Source organism: Bombyx mandarina, chromosome 20 (genome assembly GCF_030267445.1).
Source record: "Bombyx mandarina strain Sakado chromosome 20, ASM3026744v2".
NCBI lineage: Eukaryota > Metazoa > Arthropoda > Insecta > Lepidoptera > Bombycidae > Bombyx > Bombyx mandarina.
This window is the reverse complement of record NC_143226.1, coordinates 8,569,948-8,593,360: the sequence shown is the minus strand read 5'-3', so window position 1 is coordinate 8,593,360 and position 23,413 is coordinate 8,569,948. Positions and strand designations below refer to the sequence as shown.

Below are 23,413 nucleotides of genomic sequence, written 5' to 3'. Positions count from 1 at the left end.
CACAGAGGTGAGCGAAGTTATGCCAGAGCCATGGAAAAACTAAGATTAGACAAAAGTCCAGGCCTTGGATAACATTACAAATGTTATGTATGCCTACTAATCTCAAAACTAAAGTTCTAAATTCTTGCCTTCTGCTTGCTTATTATACGGATGCCAACATGGAAGTTCAGTAACAATATAAATAACGAAATAGTCTCATGCCAAAGAGGAATGAAGCGTAGTATGTAGAAGTATGTTCAATTTTTCAAAAAATAAAATCCCATATGGAATTGCACATTTCTTTGCTGGCCATGAATAAATAACATTTTAAATGGCCAATATTGTGAAACGGGAACATTATATATAGGTAATAATACTTCATAATCACTTGCTCTGTCCATATCAACTCATAATACATATTTTAATGGAAAACATCCAATTAGCGATTAAGAGTTACGAAATGTGTTATTCAAGTATATTATATTTGAATACATTAGTATTATCAATTCTTTTCCCATGTTTACCAGTAATTTTGAAAGATTTAGTATTTTAACAAGCTTGTCTGTTTGTTTGTGCACTTGTATACAAGCTCATCACGTTTACACTTGTACACTTATCACAAATTACGTACCGTTTCCAGTAGGTCGTGCAATGACTGAAGAAATTATGTGGTGTTGGAAACCATAATACTTATCGGAACGCCGCCTTCAATATTTTTAAGTGAAACTTCTTTAAGCGAGTTGAAAGTGAATGAAATAAATGGCTGAAAGTTCCTCAAAAATAATTCTGCAGTAAACGTGTTTTTTTTTATTTATTTTTTATTGCTTAGATAGAGTGGTTACTGGAGCCCATAGACATCTAAATGCGCCACCCACCTCGAGATACAAGTTCTAAGGTCTCAGTATAGTTACAACGGCTACCCCACCCTTCGAACCGAAACGCATTACTGCTTCACGGCGGAAATAGGCGGGGTGGTGGTACCTACCCGTGCGAACTCCGAAGAGGTCCTACCGCCAGTGATTACGCAAATTATAATTTTGCGGGTTTGGTTTTTATTACACGATGTTATTCCTTCACCGTGGAAGTCAATCGTGAACATTTGTTGAGTACGTATTTCATTAGAAAAATTGGTACCCGCCTGCGGGATTCGAACACCGGTGCATCGCGTCAACACGAATGCTCCGGACGTCTTATCTTTTAGGCCACGACGACTCCAATCTTGCCTCGAAAAGACCTCATACGCACTGGCTGAAAGTTCCTCAAAAATAATTCTGCAGTCAACGTGTTAATAATATCATATTTTTATAATATACATTCATTACTTCACTTAAAACAAATGCATTTTCATTTGTAACAGAACTGACTGGACTAGGTATAACCTATGACCGAACTTTTATAATACTTAAATCTTTAATTTTAAATATTTAATTATTAAAATGAATGGCGTAGATCCATTGTAATTTGTTATTGGCAGTTATAATAAGATACAGTTATACGAGTATTATATTGAACTATCACATGAAGAACACATGAAGTGATGATTGAAAGTTTACTGGTGGCCCGGAGGCCTTTCCAGTTTCACCAGGACAGGTAGGCGAGCAAAGGCTCAGCCAAGAGGGGTGGGATTTGCTAACAACTGCCCGAGCGCCTCCGAAGGAGACCTAACAACTCAAGAGCAATTGTTTCGCGAATGAATCTACTACCGGATCGGAATCGCGACCCGCTGAGAAGATCCGGCGAGAACTCAGCGGGCTTATGCATGGGTTAGGTTGCACGTCGACCTCTTTGTCGAGTTCGACGAGTACGGTTACCGGGGTCCCTAAGCCTGCCCCTAGTATTAGAGCTGAAGGCATCTAATGCAAAGGTTATTGGATCTGATGGATCCGTAAGGACGTGTCTAGGGCGTCGACGGTGACTGGCTCCTGCATGTCAGGATTCGGGGAGTAGTCAGCAGCGGCAACGATAAGGCGATTATCATGACGCATAGCCTTATCGAAGTATCGTTCCGACGCTGACTTCATGTATTTCCGAATTGATTCGAGGCCCAGGTCGTCGTGTAGGTCAACGTTCCTCACGAACCACGGAGCCCCGACAGCTAACCTGCAAAAGCGGGATTGTAGGGATTGGAGGGTGTCTATGTGTGTGCGGGCCGCGTGAGCGAACACCACACTCGCGTAACTCATGACGGGCCTTATGCAAGTTTTGTAAAGTGTCACCTTGTTCCGAAGGGACATTTTACTCCGCTTACAGATCATGGGGTAGAGTCTACCGAGAATAAACGCGGCACGGTCACGGACTGATTTTATATGTGGGCGGAATGTCATCGATGCATCCAGGGTAACGCCCAGGTACTTGACCTTCCTGGCCCAGGGTATGGGTTGTCTAAAGAGAGTAATCGGGGGTGTGAGATTCCTCCTCCTAATCCGGGAGGAAATCCGTGTGGAGCTTCCCGTCTGAAATAGCACCGCAGTACTTTTCGCTGGGTTGATGTCTATGCGCCATTTTCGGAACCACTGTCCTAGGGCTACGGCTGCGCTCTGAAGCTTCTTCGCGATTAGGGACTTATTTCTACTAGAATAGTAAACAGTCGTGTCGTCGGCGAATAAAGCTAAATGGGTCGGCGGCGACCGGGGAATATCGTTGACGAATAAGCTAAATAGGAGGGGTGAGAGGACAGAGCCTTGCGGGACTCCAGCTGTGAGAGGTCGTGGGGAGGAGCGGGTTCCCTCGACTCGATATCGAAAAGAGCGGTTCGACAAGAAGTCCCGTATGATGAGCACGAGACTATCCGGCACGCCCATGTTGAATAGTTTTAAAATCAAACCATTGTGCCAGATTTTGTCGAACGCTTTTGCGACGTCGAAGAAGAGAGCTCCCGTGTATAACGGTTTTGGTCGATTAAGCCCCACAAGAATGTGCTCCGTGAGGCGGTGCACCTGTTGAACGCATGAGTGATTTGTACGGAATCCGAATTGTTCATCGATGAGAATGCCCTTGGATGAGACGAAATCTCTGAGGCGCTTGTAGAGCAGACGCTCATACAGCTTGCCTAGAGACATGAGGAGGCTAATCGGGCGGTAGCTCGTCGGATGATTTTTTGGTTTACCGGGTTTATGTATGCCGATAACGTCCGCTTCTTTCCACACCGCGGGAAAGATACAGTTCGCCATAGCGGCATTGAAAATAGATGCCAACATCACGATGAGTTGGACGGGTAGAAGTTTAATAACGCGGTTAGATATACCGTCGGAACCGGGAGCCTTGCGAGGACGTAGGTCTTTGATCAAGTCTTTAACTTCCATCGGGGTGACGGGTGGTAACGCATCCGAGGGTGGCAAGGAGGCTCTGCGTTCTACCTCACTGTCTACTAATTCTACATGAACGATAAACGGGAGCGATGGTGGATCAGATTCAGCCAGGCTGATGCCCAGCGTGTGCCAATCCACCACAGTCCTCGTGACGGGAACGGAATCGGGAGCGCGACCGAGCTTCATAACGACGGGACGGTGGTCTGAATCTAACTCTGGAACTACTTCGATCGAGTGTAAGCGCAGAGTTACGTTTTTTAATAACGCTATGTCGAGTATATCCGGGCGATGCGCGATATTTAGCGGGTAGTGAGTCGGGGTTAACGGAGCGACGATATCGAAGGCGAGATAACGATATAATATAATATATATATATAAGATATATATATATAAGATAATATATAACGGAACATCCATAAAAACGACTAGATTTATATATTAGTATAGACTAAATCTTCAAATGCTTTGTTACTATACAATCTACCTTCCACTTATTTTCTACCTATGCCATGCTTATCTATATCGATTTCGATCAACTAGAAAAAGAATAAAAAATGTTCTAAAACAAAAATATATATCCAATATACTGGGTGTCAGGAGACCGCTTCCGAAAACGAAGACAGACGATAGTACTAATGACACCTTTGATGATGGTACGGAAAATATCGATATTGATTTTAAAAAAAGAAACATATTTTTAAAACGTTTTATTAGCATTATTTACGCTCTATCGTGTTAATACAGCCAAATGAAACCATAGTTTCATAAAAAAATACATTACTAAAACCAGCAATGAAACACAAAATCAAAAACAGCTGACGCTCGGATGAACGACCGCTCGGGCTCCGCACGACGCAGACTTTTTTTTTTATTGCCCTTGTAGGCAGACGAGCATACGGCCCACCTGATGGTGAGTGGTTACCGTCGCCCATGGACTTCAGCAATGCCAGGGGCAGAGCCAAGCCGCTGCCTACCGCTTAATACTCTCCACAAGCTTCCTTAGAAGAAGGACATGTCATAGCGCTCGGGAAACACCGTGGAGGGGAGCTCATTCCATAGCCGGAAGGTACGTGGCAAAAAAGACTTCTGGAAATACGCGTTCGCACAAATACAATACTTACAACATTTGTCTAAATAACTCCATCATCAAAGGTGTCATTAGTACTATCGTCTGTCTTCGTTTTCGGAAGCCGTCTCCTAACACCCTGTATATAATAGTACTATATTGATTTTAATTTAATTCAGGTACGAAAAATGCTCTGCGCCGGTTTGATGAGTAGCAACGGGCAGCGGAGGAGACAAGTTCTGCAGTTGATCAAACATCATTACTTCCCCTTAGACCAGATGAACCAGGTATTGATGATTCACAAACTTAGAACTTTTAGAACTTATATCTCAAGATGGGTGGCGCATTTACGTCGTAGATGTCTATGGGTTCCAGTAACCACTTAACGCCAAGTGGGCTGTGAGCTCGTCCACACAACTAAGCACTAAAGAAATAAAAAATAAATAAAGATATTCCAAAACAAATTAATATACACTAAAAACAATAATCATTGAAATCGGTTGGCGTGATATTGAGTTATTGAGCTATTCATCTATTTGTCGCGCACGTCCTTAATGCAAATTTAAAACTTATGTAATGTGTTTTGTAATGAAACAAAGAACCAAGTTGTTGCTCTGCAAAGAGTTTTTTTATTATTATTATTTTATTAACTTATTTCTACACTTACAATTATTATAATTATTTTCGAACCTGCAAAGAGAAACAACATTGAAAGATATTGCTTCACCCTTTTTTAAATCTGCAAGTTTTTTTAATCTATTAAGAAAGCACGTTATATTTTTGAATGTCCGAAGCCAGAGAGCAAATCCAATTATGGAATGAACATAGCTTCCACCACAGATAATATTATTATGATAGTGGTGGAAGCTAATGCGCGGGAAATTTAAATGTAATTAATGAAGGGCCAAGAGAGCTTCATTTACATCTCCCCCTCTAGCTTTTCAAAATTCTACAGGTACTGGTATAAGTTTGGTAATATGAAATAAGTTTGATTCTAATTTTTTGTAGCCTGTGTTTATCTTATAGATTGAGTTTGATATTTTCTCTAAAATTTTATAAGGTCCAATTTTTAATTCTTCTAATTTTTTTCTATTTAGTCGGTTACCATTTTCCACATATACAGAATCTCCTACTTTTAATTGGATATATAGTTTTTTTTTGTCGAATTGTTGTTTATTATAATTGTGTGATTTTATAGTTCTTTCGACAGCAATTTTTCTATCTTGTAATAAATCATTTTGTGTTTTATGTTCTTTCAATTCATCTGGCAAGATATTAATAGCTTTTCCTTCCATTAAATATGTTGGTGAAAATCCTGTCACAGTGTGTTCAGTTTCATTATATTTTTGAGTACATTCATGAGCGATAGTTGTCCATGCTATTTTACCATTTTTTTCATTAATTCTACATCTTATTTTGTTAACTAATGTTTGATTTAAGCGTTCATTAATTCCATTTGAAAAAAGGTGCATTTACAGCAGTGAATATAATAGGTATGTTCTCTTTTTCCAAAAAAGTTTTGAATTCTTTCGAATTTATTCCTGGGTATTGATCGGATAGGATAATTCCAATTTTATTTTCAGGAACAACTTTCTTTATAAGCTTTATAAAATCATCTGCATTTTGAGTTTTTGACGTCAATATGTAGGCATACCTGGTGAAGTGGTCTACCAGAAGATGTAGATATGTTTTTGTAGAGCGAGAGCCACCAAATCCACCAATGGTATCTACAGAGACAATTTCAAAAGGGTAAGTTGCTGGACCTAAATGAGACATCAATCCATATTTAAATTTAGTTCTAGATTTATTTTTAATGCATATTTCACAGGTATCACAGATTTTTTTAATATTACGTGTTAAATTCGTTGCTGCATAGAATGGTTTGATTATATTTTCAGTTTGTCTTATTCCTATATGGCAGTATGTATAATGAATATTTTTTATTAGTTTTTTACTAAATTCCTCAGTGAGTATAATTTTTTCTTTGTTTCTTATTATTTTAAAGTAAATGTTGTCTTTTAATATTAGTTTATTTTTATATAGTTTTATTTCTTCGTTTTTTTCTTGATCGTTTTGTATGTCTTTTAATTTAATAAAATTTACAATTTTTAAAACTTCTTCCTGATTGACATGTGATTCCAATACAGGGTTTCTACTTAAACTGTCTGCTTCTGAGTTATACTTTCCCGGTGAATATATCACTTCAAAATTAAATTGTGATAAGTAATATGTTAGGTCCCCTAGTTCTTCATCTGTTCTCGCCTTAATATTTAGTTTTTCTAGAGGCTTATGGTCTGAAAATACTTTAAATTTTTTTCCTATGAGCCAATGCTGCCAATACTTTATTGCTTCTTTTATGGCTAAGCATTCCAGATAAATGGCTTTTTTTCGTTTTTGACTATCATTTAATTTCCTTGAAAAATATGCACATGGCTTTTCTACTCCATTCACTTGGGGTTGTTTCAAAATAGCCCCTACACCCTGAATACTGGCATCTGTATAAATATGTATAGGTAAATCGGGATCAAATATTTCCAAAATAGGTTTTAAGCAAAGCATTCTTTTTATTTTATCAAAAGATTCTTGACATTTTTCTGTCCAAATGAATTTTTGATCTTTTCTTAACAAATTGTGTAAAGGATCCAATATGATTGATATATTTGGTATATATTTCCCATAGAAATTTATTTTACCTAAAAATTGTCGAATATTCTTCTTTGTTTTTGGAACAGGGAATTTTTTTATAGCTATAACATTATCTTTTAGTGGAGTAACTGTATTATTTTTAATTATATGGCCTAAGTATTTCACGGAGTCCTGAGCAAAAACGCATTTAGAGAATTTTAATCTAAAGCCTTCTTTTGATATTGCTTCCAATAATAGAGATAAATGTTGTATGTGTTCAGTGAATGTCTGGGAAAATACTAAAATGTCATCAATGAAATTTACTGTAAAATTTGACAATTTGTGTTTCCTAATAATGCTCGTAAGTATTCTTTGAAAAATTGCCGGTGAGGTTTTTAAGCCAAATGGCAAACAAGTCCATTGGAAATGATTTTCTTGAGTAACAAATGCTGTTTTCTTCCTATCTTCTACTTTCAAAGGTATAGACCAGAATGCGGAATTTATGTCTAGTGTGGAGAAAAATTTACAATTTCTTGTTTTTAACATTAAATCTTCCATCAGTGGAAATGGTTGCGACTGAGGAACCACTATTTTATTTAAATCACGAAAATCTATGCATAGTCTAGATTTTCTACCTTCCTCTTTTTTATAGGCTAATGTTACAGGGGCTGCAAAAGGACTATATGATTCTTCAATTAAATTTCTTTGTAATAATTTTGAAACTTGTTGTTCTATTTCTTTTTTATCTTCAAAATTACACCTATATGGTCTTTTGCTACAATATGTATCTACTAGTAAATCTATATGTGCTTCATAGCCTTTCACTGAACCTACATCATACCTATCTTTCGCAAATAGTGATTTATATTTGCTTATTAATTCATCTATTTTTGATTGTTGCTGAGCGTCTAAGTGATTTACTGAAATTTTGAAGTTTGTAACCTCTATGTGCTCATTGAAGTTTATTTTACACTTATCAGTCATATTAAAATTATTTTTCACTGTTAAGTCTCTATCATTACCTTCATCAATTAAATATTGTTTGTTTTCAATTTTGTTACCTGTGAAGCCAGGAATATTTTCATTATTTTGTTTTTTTTCTCTTTTGTTTAGATTTTGTGTGATTTTCAAGTTTTCATTTTGAATAAGTTGAAAAGATTTTATACAATCCAATCCAATCAGAAAATCATAATCAAAGTTTTGATCATCAATTACAAACACATTCATATTTTTTTCTATTTCAAAAATCTTTATCTTTAATGTTACTAGTCCTGTTGACTTTTTTACACCATTAATCGTTTTTAAATTTGCTTGATTATTGATATTATTGTTTTTTTTTTTTAAGGATAATAGTCTTGAATTAATTAAACTTACATTTGATCCTGAATCATAAACACCTAATATTTCTAAGGAATCATTTATTATAAGCTTAACTTTGATTAATGGTGGAATAATTAGTTTTTTGGATCTATTTCATTTAAACTTATTTCTAATTCAGAATTATTAACATTCCTAATTGACTCTTTTTTAGAGCAATCATTATCTCTATTTTTGAACCAACATACAGATTCTGAATGATACCTAATTCCCTTCTTTTCTTTTTCACAGATTTTGCATGGTCGGGCTCTGAAATTTTTTTCTTTTATTTTATAGTCCGAATCTATTCCCTTTTTCTCCACAGTCCTTTTATTCATTAAGTGTTCCAAGCCCCGAATAATACTAAATAAATCTTCAGTCTCTCTTAATTTATTTCTATCAATTTCATCTGCTATAAAATTAGGCAGCCCTGTTACAATTAAATCAATCAAGGTAGGTCTATCTATTAATTTGTTAACCTCTAATAAAAGCCTCTCTTTCTTGAGAGCATATTCCAATAATGAGCCCTGCCTATATTTGAACAAAATAGCATACCTTATTGGTGTCCAGCCTTTGTTCACATATGTTTCACAAAAGCTTTTTTTCCAAATACCCCATTCTGAATTAATTGTATATTTTATAAACATAGAATTATACCAATCTTGACAAGAATCATCCAGAAATAGCCTAAGCACTTGAATCTTTTGAATATCTACATCTATACCTATACGAGTACATTCAGCTTCAAAGATGATCATCCACTGTGTTACACTTGAGGTTTTTTTTGTGAATTTTTCTATTACAAACATTTCAGATATTTGTTTTAAATTAAACTGTTTAGATTCCTTCTTCAATTCAGCAAAGTTTTCCAGGATTCTTGTAAGAGTTTCCGTCGAAGTTTCATTAGTAAAAATCTGTTGTTGTGTTTTTGATGTAATCTCCTCCAGTAAATATCCTTGGAACTGCATATTTCCGTCTTGGTCCATGTAAGTGTCACGTAATTCTGCTGTTGCTGAAATCCATACTTGCCTTTTTTCGTGTCTTCTTTGCAACGTAGCTTTTACTTTTTGAAAAGTTTGGGTTTTTATTACCGCATCGTGTAGTTTCACCGGTTGTAATTTTTCCGGCATTAAGAACACATTTTTTTCGGTATCTGTTATTGAGGTTATACAAATTACATTTGTTTTTGGATCTTCACCTGGTTTCACAATAAATTCAAACTTCAACTTATCCATTGTTTCTAAAAGCTTTAATCAATGTTGTTTTGTAATGAAACAAAGAACCAAGTTGTTGCTCTGCAAAGAGTTTTTTTATTATTATTATTTTATTAACTTATTTCTACACTTACAATTATTATAATTATTTTCGAACCTGCAAAGAGAAACAACATTGAAAGATATTGCTTCACCCTTTTTTAAATCTGCAAGTTTTTTTAATCTATTAAGAAAGCACGTTATATTTTTGAATGTCCGAAGCCAGAGAGCAAATCCAATTATGGAATGAACATAGCTTCCACCACAGATAATATTATTATGATAGTGGTGGAAGCTAATGCGCGGGAAATTTAAATGTAATTAATGAAGGGCCAAGAGAGCTTCATTTACACTTATTTGGTTTTCTCATAGATACCAATATAAGAACTGGAATAAATGGGACCACACAGAAAGCGTCAGCTTTCTAGTAAAAAAATAAAATAATCTTCAAAATCGATTCACCCAGTTAGAAGTTATGAGGTAACAAATATAAAAAAAAAACACCAAACAGTCGAATTGAGAACCTCCTCCACTTTTTTTGAAGTCGGTTAAAAAGAGTACCCTTTTCTCTGTCAGGTGTTCGGGGAATCCTTCGCTGCGGATGTGAGCGGCGAGCCGCCGGGTGCCTGCAGCGCCGACCGCGCCGACAGCCGCGCGCCGCCGCCCGCGCTGCCCTGGGCGGAGCACCCGGCGCTGGAGCTCGCCACGGACGCGCTCGTCCGGAGGCTCAGCGACGCCCTCGCCGACGGGAAGGTGGGGCTTACCGGTCACACCGGTGTATAAATATTATCTATATATTAATACGTGAAGCAAAAACTTTGTACCCTTGTATATAAGCAATAAAATAAAATAAACTTGTAATTTCAATTAATTATAGTCGAATTTCGACTACTGGAGAACCGTTAGTAATAAATGAAGTTGTTTTCAGATTTCCGACATAGCCACTTCGAGCGTGATGGAGTTGTACGGGTACAAGATGACCTGCCTGGAGCAGAGGCTGCACTCGCACTCCGCCGCGCTGCAGGTGCGAAGCAGGGACCGCCACTTACCGTCGCCCGTGGACATCAGCAGTACATCAATCGGACCGCTGAGTCTAACTAACTAAAGAAAAAAAACAATTTGTTTTTGTAACGCACGTACAGTAGGTCGGGGGGAATAGGGACTAGAGGTAGAATAGGGACAAATCTGGGATGTCACAATGCGTTTGTTGAGTTGTTAGTTTTAACTCATTCACGATCCTGCGGACAGAATGTAAAACAGTCCACGTTGCCCAAAACACGTCATTTCGGATCCTCCCGATCCACTTACGGTGCTTTTAGGTACCTCAAGCACCGGTCATCGTTCTCGTCGAACCCGTCGCTTGCGACGAAGGGCTCGACGAGTGAATTAACCTATAGACACAGTCCACTGAGTTTCTCGCTGGATCTTCTCAGTGGGTCTCGTTTCCGATCCGGTGGTACATTCTGCGAAGCACGGCTCTTGCTAGGGTTTGAGCCCCGAGAGCTCATCTACTAGTTAAGGTTACGCTGAAATACCCTCTCAAGGCTATCAGCTTAAGTAGGAAAAAAAAAGTTTTAACTTTGTTGAATTGAAAATAACTTTTATTTTGTGTTTAAAAATATTAAATAGTTTAATTTAGTCATCAAAGTTTTGTAACTCATTAAAGATACTAAAAAGCTAATTACCTAAAGTTAGTTACCTACCTAACAACTAAATAGTGCCAGCCCTATCGAAAAACGCTATTGTCCCCTTAAACGACCCGATTCGCCCCAATGCCTGGGTGAATGGGGACAAGTGAGGTTTTGTAACTTCGTATGATTATTCTTTAATAAACTATATCTAAATGGATTATAAATGAAAATTTAAACTACTGGAACCATTATGATCTCCGTTTTATTACTGAAACTACAAAAAAAAAAAAAACAATAAAAATCATGTCGAACTTAAAAAGTGTCCCGATTTGGTTTTAAAAGGTTTAAAGGGTTGATAAATATGAAAATGCTCGGAATTAAATAAAAATAACAATTTCGTTTTCCCTTTGATGTGTCCCCCGTCGGACGGATTCCTTTTGTTTGTTTTAAGTTTATTTTATACTAGCGACCCGCCCTCGCTTCGCTTCGGAAACATTAAAACACAAATGAAACAAAAAAATAAAAATAAAAAAAATAAAAAAAAAGTAGCCTATGTTCATCAGGGACAATGTCGGCTTCTAATGGAAAAAGAATTTTTCAAATCGGTCCAGTAGTTTCGGAGCCTATTCGAAACAAACAAACAAACAAATCTTTCCTTTTTATAATATTATTATAGACAAAAGTTTAGGTCTTTTATATTTATCGATTGAGGCACTACAAAGTTTGCCGGGTCAGCTAGTGTTAGTTTAGATAAGAACAATGGCGTAAAATGTTTTGTGTCTGTGGTTCAGGGCGCTACGGAGCAGATGGCGTCCCTTCAGCACTCGCTCGCCCTGCTGCAGGCGACCAACTCGGCGCAACAGGACGTGCTGTACACGACGCAGATGCAAAATGAACGGTGACGTCATCGTTCCAAATCTTTTTTAATACGCTTTTATTATTAGCTTCAGACGCATGTATGTTTGTATGTAACGAAATCTATGAACATGATTATGAGCCCCTTCAAAACGTCGGATTAACTCGAAATTTTGTATGCTTATTAAGGACTGATGACAATTCAATATTAGGAAAAACTGAAATTCAATTAAAAACTGAAAAATAAATAATAGTTTAAAAAAAGCTAACAAAATACGCTTTTATAGAAAATCCAACATAGAAATAGAAACTAAATTTTAATAAATTTTAATTAAAAATAGTGTAAGTAAAAATGACTTTATTGTAAAAAAGCGTGGGGTGCTTTTCAGGATATTATCAAAATAACCCTTCTACTCATATCTGTTTATAAAATATTTATAACTACTGATACCATGCACCCCACGCTTTTTTACAATAAAATATTTTTTTCGTACACTATGTTTAATTCAAAGAAATGGATGAAGGGGATATGATACAATTTGTTAATTTTGAGTAAACTGGCAACAAAAGTTTTGTTACTTGTACTTTTCCTTCGTACATAACTCCTTCATTACATGGAATTTCTAAACTCGGAGTTGTAAGGTCTAAAATAGTAACACCTTCATTCAATGTAAAAACTCGAATATCTTAAAAATTGTACTTAACACCGTCATCCACTCATGTCTTCAAATAATATTTATATAATATAATAATTTTTTTGTAACTGGTGGTAGGACCTCTTGTGACTTCGCGCGGGTAGGTACCACCGCCCTGCTTTTTTCTGCCGTGAAGCAGTAATGCGTTTTGGTTTGAAGGGTGGGGCAGCCGTTGTAACTATACTTGAGACCCTAAAACTTATATGTCAAGGTGGGTGGCGCATTTACGTTGTAGATGTCTATGGGCTCCAGTAACCACTTAACACCAGGTGGGCTGTGAGCTCGTCCACCCATAGAAGAAATAAAATAAAAAAATTACAACAATATCAGTCGAAGGTTTAAAATTAACGCCTTGAATTTTAGGAAAACAAAAAAAAACCTGTTTTGATTTGACACGTGTAAATTATGTATGTGATAGAATCATTTGCTTTTGTTGCGATATTGTAAAAAACCACTATATTTGTAATATCTAAAGAATATATATTATTATCTATTCAAAAAAGTGAAAATAGAAACTAAAGCCTAATTTTGTTTAACACCGTACAAGCATCGGTGGTTCAGTGGTAGAATGCTCGCCTGCCACGCGGGCGGCCCGGGTTCGATTCCCGGCCGATGCAGTTCTTTTTGTATTCTTTAATCGCTAATTGAAACTGAATCTTCAAGGCGTTATAATTTTTGAGTTTTTAAAATAAATGAATAAATCTTTTTTTATGTTTCCGTTCCACTAAACGAAGATGGCGTTTGAAGTTTTTTTTTATATTAATTGTCCTTATGAATTTCAGATATAAGAAGATAATAGAGGATTTCCACAAACAGTTGGAAGACGCCGAGACCACGGTTCGGGGGTTCCGCGCCAAACTGGCGGCCGAGCGGCTCGAGAAAGAGAAGCAAAAGGAACAATTGCAGAAGGAATTCGGGGTTCAACTCGCCGTGAGTATAATCTATACGACAAGCCCGCACGACGATAAGCGGAGCCTGTCCTTCGACTGGTCTGTATCTGGCGGTTGAGGAAATTGGTACCATCGGCTATCATACCCCGAAGAACCCCTAAGAGCGGATACCCGCAATAAGTTCCGCTATGAAAGGACAAATAAACAAACAAACACACTTTCAAATTATACAGGCTGGCTGGTCGAACACTACATACTGAGACCTTAGAACTTATATCTCAAGGTGGGTGACGCATTTACGTTGTAGATGTCTATGGGCTCCAGTAACCACTTAACACCAGGTGGGCTATGAGCTCGTCCACACATCTAAGTAATAAAAATAAATATATAGAGTGTAGTGAATTAAAAAAAAAAAATAGTCTACTCGATTCTCGTTCTAATTAAGCAAAAAAAAAAAACGTGCCAAAGATTTGCGTAATTTATCTTTAATTATCTATAGCGACCCGCCCTCGCTTCGCTTCGGAAACATTAAAACACACATGAAACAAAAAAAATAAATAAAAAATAAATAAAAAAAAGTAGCCTATGTTCATCAGGGACAATGTCGGCTTCTAATGGAAAAATAATTTTTCAAATCGGTAAAGTAGTTTCGGAGCCTATTCGAAACAAACAAACAAACAAATCTTTCCTCTTTATAATATTAGTATAGATTCAAAACAATAAGAGTGGTCACACGCACGCGTAGTAACAAAATTTGCCAGTCACGCGGCAAAGGGACTTGTTTTTTTACACCGATCGACAATCGCGACATCGCCACAAATTTTTAATCACAAATATTCGAGTTTTATCAAATTAATTTAATGACGGCTTCGCTCTGTAGGTCATTTGTATTTTATTTTATATTAAAACTAGCGACCCGCCCTCGCTTCGCTTCGGAAACATTAAAACACACATGAAACCAAAAAAAAAATAAAAAAAAAATTAAAAAAAGTAGCCTATGGTCATCAGGGACAATGTCGGCTTCTAATGGAAAAAGAATTTTTCAAATCGGTCCAGTAGTTTCGGAGCCTATTCGAAACAAACAAACAAACAAATCTTTCCTCTTTATAATATTAGTATAGAATATATCTGAACATATCAAAACATTAATATTATCTAAACTATATTATTTATTTATTTGGGAAACAAACAGTACAATATAAACATATCGACGCTTGAAAGGCAAACTAACTACTAAGCGACAATGAGTGAGCTTTACAGTAGACTAATTTAAAGTTGAATACCTGAAAAAAAAAATATTTTAACGAATCTGGCTATGGTAGAATCTAGCTGTGGTAGAATCTAGCTAGTATAATAGCCGGCAAACTTCTTGAGCATTTGTTGACGTAGTGGGGGTAAGTTTGCGCATGGTACACTCACGTGCAAAAACATTACTTACTCTGCGTCATAATGCAATTAAATTATTAAAATCAACATATGTATTTATTTATATATTTATTAGAACATCAACAAAAAATATAGGTTAATAATTGTAATAATTTAATCTTGGGGTAAAATAGATATTCCTTCTATTAAGTCAAAACTAGAGCTGTTGCCAGGTCTTGGTTCAGTTGAAGCGAAGCTGGTATTTGTAATTTTTTTTTCGTTATCATAATCTTGACCATCATCATCATCACTGTTTTCATCACCCGAGTCGCCATCATCGTGATGAGTCGACATAGGGCTCATCGGTGTAGTTTACAACTCGGTCGTTCGATCTTCTTTTTTGTCTAATTAATTATTTTTTTAAGATATTCGATTCGTAGTAATCGATTGTTACTTTTTTCAATTACCAGCTTCCGATTATTTTCTGTTTTTTTTTTCATCTGAAGCCTAGCTCTTTCATAATTCGTCGTAAACTTCATTCCGAGCCATTAAAATGTATATCTTCTTTAAATTTTTCGAAGCCTTTCTACGGTACGGAGTTTCGCTGCTTGTTATGTAGTTATTATGATTACATCTTTTTATTACAGATTGAACGAAACTATCCATTCCGGTAACTTTCTTCTTCCTTGATCTTTTCTTACCCGGAGTCCCAAACACAGCGAGCAAGCCAGAGCCTTTAGCTTCGTTAATAATGCACCTAACAGTACTCACTGATGTTTTTGTTGCTTCCGAAGTCTGTTTTACTTTTTCCATATCATTCTTCCCCTGTTTTATAATGAAGCAATATACGTCGTACACAATTTTTCTACCCTTTCTTTTGATTACTACACCAGTTTGCCGCGGCATAGTGTATGTTTTATAAAAAATCAACAAACACACAACAAATAGCAATGGCAACAAAGTCCACAAGCAATTATAACAAATAACTTAACGATTAATAACGATAGATTTTTCACTGTACGCAAGCGTACTTTTGGGAACGAGCGGAATGAGGGCGCGGTGCGGGGCGCAGGGTTCGACTGATCTACCAATAACGCGCTCGATACGATTTCCCCTGCCGTCGCGCCTCACCCTCACCACCAAAGTGATCTAAAATTCGGTTCTGCGCAGTCAAGGTCATTTGCTCAAGATGTTTGCCGGTTACTATAGCTGTAGGATTGAAATGATTTTAATAAACCTAGAAATATATTTTTTTGCGTATCGAATATGGTTATTGCCATCATCATATCATATCATTTATGTACAAAGCAGTTGTTGTCGCTCAGTCACGTTTGCCTTTCAAGCGTCGATATAAAATTCAAAAAAATAGCTAAAACAATAACCAAATATGTTATCACAATCAAAATCACATATAAGTGAACAGTGTGAACAGTGAACAGTGAACAGTGAAGTGAAAGTGAACAGAGAAGAGAAATTTAGAAAATTTAAGTTACAAAAAAACAAAGGCAACACAATACGCACATCTTATTATGTACTTCAATCTAAACGTTTTACGTGATCTTGAATTATCATGTCCTTGAGTATGTAAAGTGTTCAACCAGTCAGCCTGTAATATTTACAAATTTATTATCTATATCTATACTAATATATAAATCTACAGTGGTTTTTATGGATGTTCCGTTATAACTACTGAAGCATGCATCCGATTGACTTGAAACTTGGTATCCATGTAGAAAATACATGTACTTAATGGATAGGCTATAATAATATATAAATAAGTGTTGGACTCCCTACACCAGTTGCGGGGGCGTTAATTATGAGAATCTTTGTGGGGATGAGAAATAATGATGTTAATTTTAAATGCCCAGCGAAGCGGACGGGTACTGCTTGTTAGATTATAATTATACGCCATTCGCTAGTAAGTACATATATTATGTCGTATGTCTTATTCTTTGGGCGACATATCAAGATATCAAGTTACAGTTGCCTTGTGACAATAATAAGTATTGTTAAGTAAAATAACTTCATTGTTTTAGAACATAGAAAAAGAGATGAAATCACGTGAGAAGGAAGCCGAGGAGAGATTGAGAAACGCTGACGCAGAGAACAAGACGCTGACGAAGAAACTGGAACAACAAGTGAGTTGGTCAGCTTGGGCTCTTTCAAGAGATATATGAGTCGACTATTATCAAAGCCGGCAATCTGACTTTTGGACAATGATTGGTAAATCAGAAAAACGAATTATTGACTTTGTATTCCATTGGCAGTCACAAAACTCTTCGGAACGACATCTTAGATAAATAACAGGTTAACTATTAACCTTTATTTAATGCAGGTTTTGAACCGTATTCTTTGAAGGAGACGATTATATTCAAATCAATCTGTATTGACATATCAATAAAAATTTTTCGTCCAAATGCACAGATTGCCACCTTTGATAATAGACGACTCATATGATAGTTAATTATTCTATTCGGAATTTGCCTTTGATCTGTAATTTCGAGATCAATATGTATTCGCCAGCCATAAGAACGTTCTAGTGTTATTATTTATACTTTAGGGTCCCCCAGTAGTCGAAATTCGATTAGAATTAATTGAATATATAAGTTTGAACCTTATTATGGTTCTATTGTCAAAGACTATACTTCTATAATCACAGATTTCGCAAAGACTACACTATAAACAAATAATATTATAAACAAACATCATTAATCTTTTCTCAATTTGACCACAGACTTTAAACAATAATAAATTTTTGACAATAAACAAATAGTATTTGTTGTGTCAAATACATGGTAGTGTTTGTAATGTTTTTTATTGGTTTAATTTATTTTTTATGCATAATTAAAAAATAAAGTTAACATTCTGCGCTCCTTCTCTATATTCTCTGTAAGTGTGGGAAATTTTATACTTCTGTGTCCATAGATAATACACATAAATTAGTAATATATGAGTAACTCAAGCACTCAACAAAAATGTTTACGGGCGTCGCCCACTAGATGGCTTCGCTTCGGTTAGTTTCTCATTGCTCCTGTAGATGGTAGTAACATCCTATATTTTATTTTTAATGAAGGATTTTGTAAATTTTCAGAAACCACAAATTGATAAAATTTAATCAACTTTAACAATAAATAAGCTTACGGGCATCTGCTATAAGATGTCGCTAGTTTCCATACAAAAAATATTTGTCATAAAATATCGCAGTTTAAGGGCTCTGTCTGCGTAATTTTCGTAAAGAGGAGTACAAAGTTTTTGCTTCACGTATTAACCTTTGGACTGCCGTGTAGGTCACCGGTGCCCTACGCGGCGCACTCAAGTACGTAATAATGCCAATTTCTGTTACAAAGACGCCAGAACATCTAGTAGTATCTAGTAGACTGTGGGAAAGACGAATCCGAGAATACTGAAATCGAATGTACTTCTGTGAGACCTAAAAGACTAAAACAAAAAAGAAGGCAAAGCTGTCCAGGCGCTTTAGTAACAGAAATCGACAATATTACTTCAGTGCGCCGCGTAGGGCACCCGTGACCTACACGGCAGTCAAAGGGTTAATATTGTTACGCGCTGGGGTTCGGGATAAATAAAATTTCACCACAGTACAACTTATTCAACACTTAGAACACTTAAACACTCACAAACACTTTAAAACTCGCTTCAGGTGATCCGTTCGCTGTTTCGCTTCGAGTAGTTCCGATTACTGACTGACTACGTGCCATCTCTACAACGCTTTTACAGCCGATACCTCATCCCTAGAATTATCGAGAATATTCCACACGTCTCTAGTCGTAGTTTCCGCTATCTGACAACAGATGGCGATGTAATTCTAGAGCGTTCTGGGTAATACTAGATCCTTCGATATTCGTTGGATTATTCGGGCGATAGATGGCGTTACTCTTACCGGCGTAACAATATATAGGTTTGTTATTTGAACAGACGAGCAAGAGCAGCGAGCTGGCCGGCGTCCTCATAAAGTTCGAGGAGCGCGTGAAGCAGCGCGACAAGAGGCTGGAGGAGGCCGCCGCCCACGAGACCGCGCTCCGGAGCGAGATCGAGGCCAGGGACCTGGTGAGTGCCCGAGCCCAGGCGAGCCATCAACTAACTACGAATACCCGATCCTGTGGACCGAATGGTAAACAGTCGACGTCACCCTAAGCACGTCATTACCGATCCTCCCGAACCATTAAAGGTGCTTTTAGGTGCCTCAAGCACCGGTCACCGTTCTCGTGGTCAAGGGCTCGACGAGTAAATTAACCCATAGACACAGCCCACTGAGTTTCTCGCCGGATCTTCTCAGTGGGTCGCGTTTCCAATCCGGTGGTAGATTCTGCGAAGCACTGCTTTGGCTAGGGACAGTGTTAGCAACACTCCCGATTTGAGTCCCGTGAGCTCACCTACACATCAAGGAGAAGCTGAAATAGCCTCTCCACACTATCAGCATAGGTAGAAAAAAAAACGATTATGTTTTCAGACCATTAAGCAGCTGGAGAAGACCGTGCTGGAGCGCGAGAACCGGCTGTACCAGGTCACCACTCAGCTCGACGAGATGAAGCGCGTGCAAGAGATGGTCGCCAAGCTGATGAGCAAGAGCACCTCCGCGAACTGCGCCAGCTGACGTGAGTGCGGCACTTGTCCCTTGTCACTGTCAGTTACTTTTCAGTCACTTTCGCAAATGTTGGCGTGAGAGAGACTGCTACGGAAAGACTTTGCTTGGCGTGCCGTGACAAGTTAATTGAAGGCTTTTTACCCCAACAGATTTTTGTTAAGAGGCCTAATAAATATTTTGTTAATTTCTTGTTAACTGATGTCACTCGTCAGTCACTTGTCAGACACTCGTCAGTCACTTGTTAGTCAGTTGTCAGTCACTTGTCAGTCACCTGTCAGTCACTTGTCAGACACTTGTCAGTCACTTGTCAGTCTAATGGAGGGCAGAGTGGGAACTGTGCGGTCGGGAGATACATGATTAGCGGGGGACCGTGCACAAATTGACGGCCTGTCGATATCAGCTGTCAATGTTTCTGACGATAATCTGTGTAAAGTATTCAAAACGTGGGTAGACAATATAGGGACAATAATGAATGTGAGGTTATAGCGTATTAGTAGTTTTAATTGTGTTTAGGATTCGTGAAAATTGAAGAAGATTTTAGAAAGAATAATAGTTAAATAGAACGTAGAACGGATGGCCTTTGGGGCCAGAAAGTTCTTGAGTGGCGACCGCGTACCGGAAGGCATATCGTGGGTAGGCCTCCCATAAGATGAACAGACGGTCTATTGAGGTTCGCGGGGATCCGCTGGATGCAACCAGCCCAGGACCGATCGTTGTGTCCGGCAGTGGACGTCTGTGGGCTGATAATAAGAAGAAGAAGATATTGACACGCGCCCGGAGCTGAGTTGCCGCGTCACGGGCAACTTAAGCATTAAGTTACACATAAACATATCGCACATTTAGAATTGAAGCGGTTTAATACAACAACAAAAATACTTGTTTTTTGGTAAACGTCAAAAATGTAACTGAAGTATTGTAATTTTTCAGTTTCGATTTTAATACTGTTACGCGCCGGGGTTCGGGATAAATAAAATTTCCACCGAAGTTCCCCGAAGTATAAATTAAAACTGTATCAGCACTCCGAACACTTCACTAACACTTTAAAATTCTTAAGTCACTTCTTCCGCTTCGCTTCAGGTGATCCGTTCGGTGTTTCGCTTCGAGTAGTTCTGATTGTTAACCGATACCATATCCCTAGAATTATCCAGAATACCGGTCACCGTCCTCGTCGAACCCGTCGCTTGCGACGAAGGGCTCGACGAGCGAACTAACCCATAGACACAGCCCACTGAGTTTCTCGCCGGATCTTCTCAGTGGGTCGCGTTTCCGATCCGGTGGTAGATTCTGCGAAGCACTGCTCTTGCTAGGGTCAGTGTTAGCAACATTCCGGTTGAGCCCCGCGAGCTCACCTACTAACGTTAGGGTGAAGCTGAAATAGCCTCTCAAGGCTATCAGCATAGGTAGGGAAAAAAAAAATCCAGAGTATTCCACACAAGTCAAGTATTATGTTTCCGCTATCTGACAATAGATGGCGTTGTATTTCTCGAGCGTTCTAGATGCTACTATATCCTTCGATATTCATTCGACTATTCGGCGCTAGATGGCGTTACTCTTACCGGAGTAACAATACTTTAAGACTTAAAAATACAAGAGCTCGTGATTCCCAGACCTTCGTTGTTTTATAAAAGCTGAAAATTTGTCAGCGCGTGCTCCCAACACAGGTAAGAAAGATGGACCATTATGAAGTTTGGGTTACAATGGCTTTGGCAGGTACATGGTACTAAAGGTGTGTAAAATACCGATCTAAATTCATTAAATAATGAAGTGCGATTTTTTGGTATTACCTTCAGGATATTATTAAAAATCACGTTATTCATTGCCAGACACTTGAAGGTGTGAACGAAGGTTTAGGTTCACGGACTCTTGGACTATAAAGCGCATAGCTTAAGGCTTAAAGTATACTCTGGATTAAAATGAAACGAAAAGTGTACTCTTGTGTATTATTACAATAAAATTTTAATTTTGTTTTTTATTTTTATAAACTGATAGAAATGCATGTTTGTAAGTCGTTCAATCGTATAAAAATTATTTTCTTAACACTAAACATATCATAATGAGTCAAATGATCCCATTTGAACTTTTGCATTGAAAATGCACGTATTATCTTATTGCTTTTGCACATTTGACCTCATGACTTTTACCAATTAATTATTATACTTTGTTTTTTATGTTTTGTTTTGTTTATTTTGAGCAATACTTGTCGTGTACCGTATACTATCGGCTATGGTAGAAATAGTTACCAGTAAGTGTTGATAATATTAGTGTTAACTTTTTTTGTAAAGTCGCTTCCATTCTAAGTGTGCGATATATATCACCGCTGATGTCTTCAAGATATAGTATATCGAATGTTTAAATCGAATTTATATAGTTAAAAAAACCCCCGAGACAAATGGCTTTAGAATTGCCATAGAGAACCATAGACTGATGTATGTACATACAAAAAAAGGCAAAGGAAAACAGAAGCAGTCGTCTCACGAACATTGGTTCCATGAGGGAAATGAATGATCAGTTCTTTTTTTTTATTGCCCTTGTAGGCAGACGAGCATACGGTCCACTTGATGGTGAGTGGTTACCGTCGCCCATGGACTTCAGCAATGCCAGTGGCAGAGCCAAGCCGCTTCCTACCGTTAGGTTAGAAAAACTACTGACTTCTGTTAAAATATGTAGTGTTAATCTCTAATATTACTGTGTGCTATTGAGGTTTTAATGATTGCTTGATGACTTCAATAGGTCGAACAACCTCAAAGATGACGCAGGATGAGGCGGACGGACGCAAGCCCGGGGACGTCGCGGCAATCATATTACGTATATGAGGATCGTTAATGTTCTGTGAGATCGGACAGTATTTTATTATGTGACAATAAATTTTGAAATTGTACATCATGTATGGAGTTTTCGGTTTTCCGTCCGTGTGTTCCGATGATGACAGGAGATGATTATTCGATATGCTCGCTAACAAACAGACAGTATGGAGGGTAGAGGTAAGGTGCATCATCTTGTATAGGGGACAAATTGAAAAAGTGTCCATCTGTAAACAGCAAATTATAGTTCGAAAACTCACCGAATTAGCGCTAGTGTAGCAAGAGGAAAATAGTACGATTAAATAAGTTTTAAACTGAGTGAGATTCAACACTGTTCAGTGCTCTTATTGCGGAGATATTCGTTACGTTAAGGACTGACAGTATACAGTCGCAGTAACATAACATGATTTCATAAAGTCCACACGGGTAGGTACCACCAGCTCGCCTATTTCTGCCGAGAAGCAGTAATGCGTTTCGGTTTGAAGGGTGGGGCAGCCGTTGTAACTATACTGAGATCTTAGATCTTATATTTCAAGGTGTGTGGCGCATTGTAGATGTCTATGGGCTTCAATAACTGATATGAAAATGCGATAAAAATAAGCAATACAATTGTATGCGTTTTAATTGTGCCGAATGTTTTATTCCTATCCTTGGTCCTTGCTTATCTATTCCTATCCTATATACCCTTGCCTATGGTATAAGCAGGTTGGAGAAGAAACATCCAATAAACCACCATTCTAAAAGTCGTCGTGGCCTAACGGATAAGACGTCCGGTGCACTCGTGTTGAGCGATACTCCGATGTTCGAATCTCAGGCGGGTACCAATTTTTCTAATGAAATACGTACTCATCAAATGTTCACGATTGACTTCCACGGTGAAAGAATAACATCGTGTAATAAAAATCAAACCCGCAAAATTATAATTTGCGTAATCACTGGTGGTAGGACCTCTTGGTAGTCCGCACGGGTAGGTACCACCACCCCGC

At 37.6% G+C, this 23,413-nt stretch overlaps 2 protein-coding genes and 1 non-coding gene across 3 annotated transcripts; 2 read left to right on the top strand and 1 right to left on the bottom strand.

The window, feature by feature from the left end:
- Window positions 1-4,487: 4,487 nt before the first annotated feature.
- On the top strand, window positions 4,488-22,509 carry LOC149500726 (uncharacterized). Its single transcript, XM_089735679.1, has 9 exons — window positions 4,488-4,640; window positions 10,164-10,340; window positions 10,516-10,611; window positions 12,010-12,116; window positions 13,551-13,698; window positions 17,060-17,161; window positions 18,957-19,088; window positions 19,492-19,636; window positions 22,357-22,509. The coding sequence occupies exons 1-8, from the start codon at window positions 4,542-4,544 to the stop codon at window positions 19,633-19,635; spliced, it is 1,005 nt and encodes a 334-aa protein (XP_089591805.1). The 5' UTR covers window positions 4,488-4,541; the 3' UTR covers window position 19,636; window positions 22,357-22,509.
- LOC149500727 (uncharacterized) lies at window positions 8,142-9,569 on the bottom strand. The gene has a single exon (XM_089735960.1). The coding sequence runs from the start codon at window positions 9,567-9,569 to the stop codon at window positions 8,433-8,435; it is 1,137 nt and encodes a 378-aa protein (XP_089592086.1). The 3' UTR covers window positions 8,142-8,432.
- Window positions 13,315-13,385, top strand: TRNAG-GCC (transfer RNA glycine (anticodon GCC)). Its single transcript has one exon. It is a non-coding gene; the product is annotated as a tRNA-Gly (tRNA).
- Window positions 22,510-23,413: the final 904 nt, after the last annotated feature.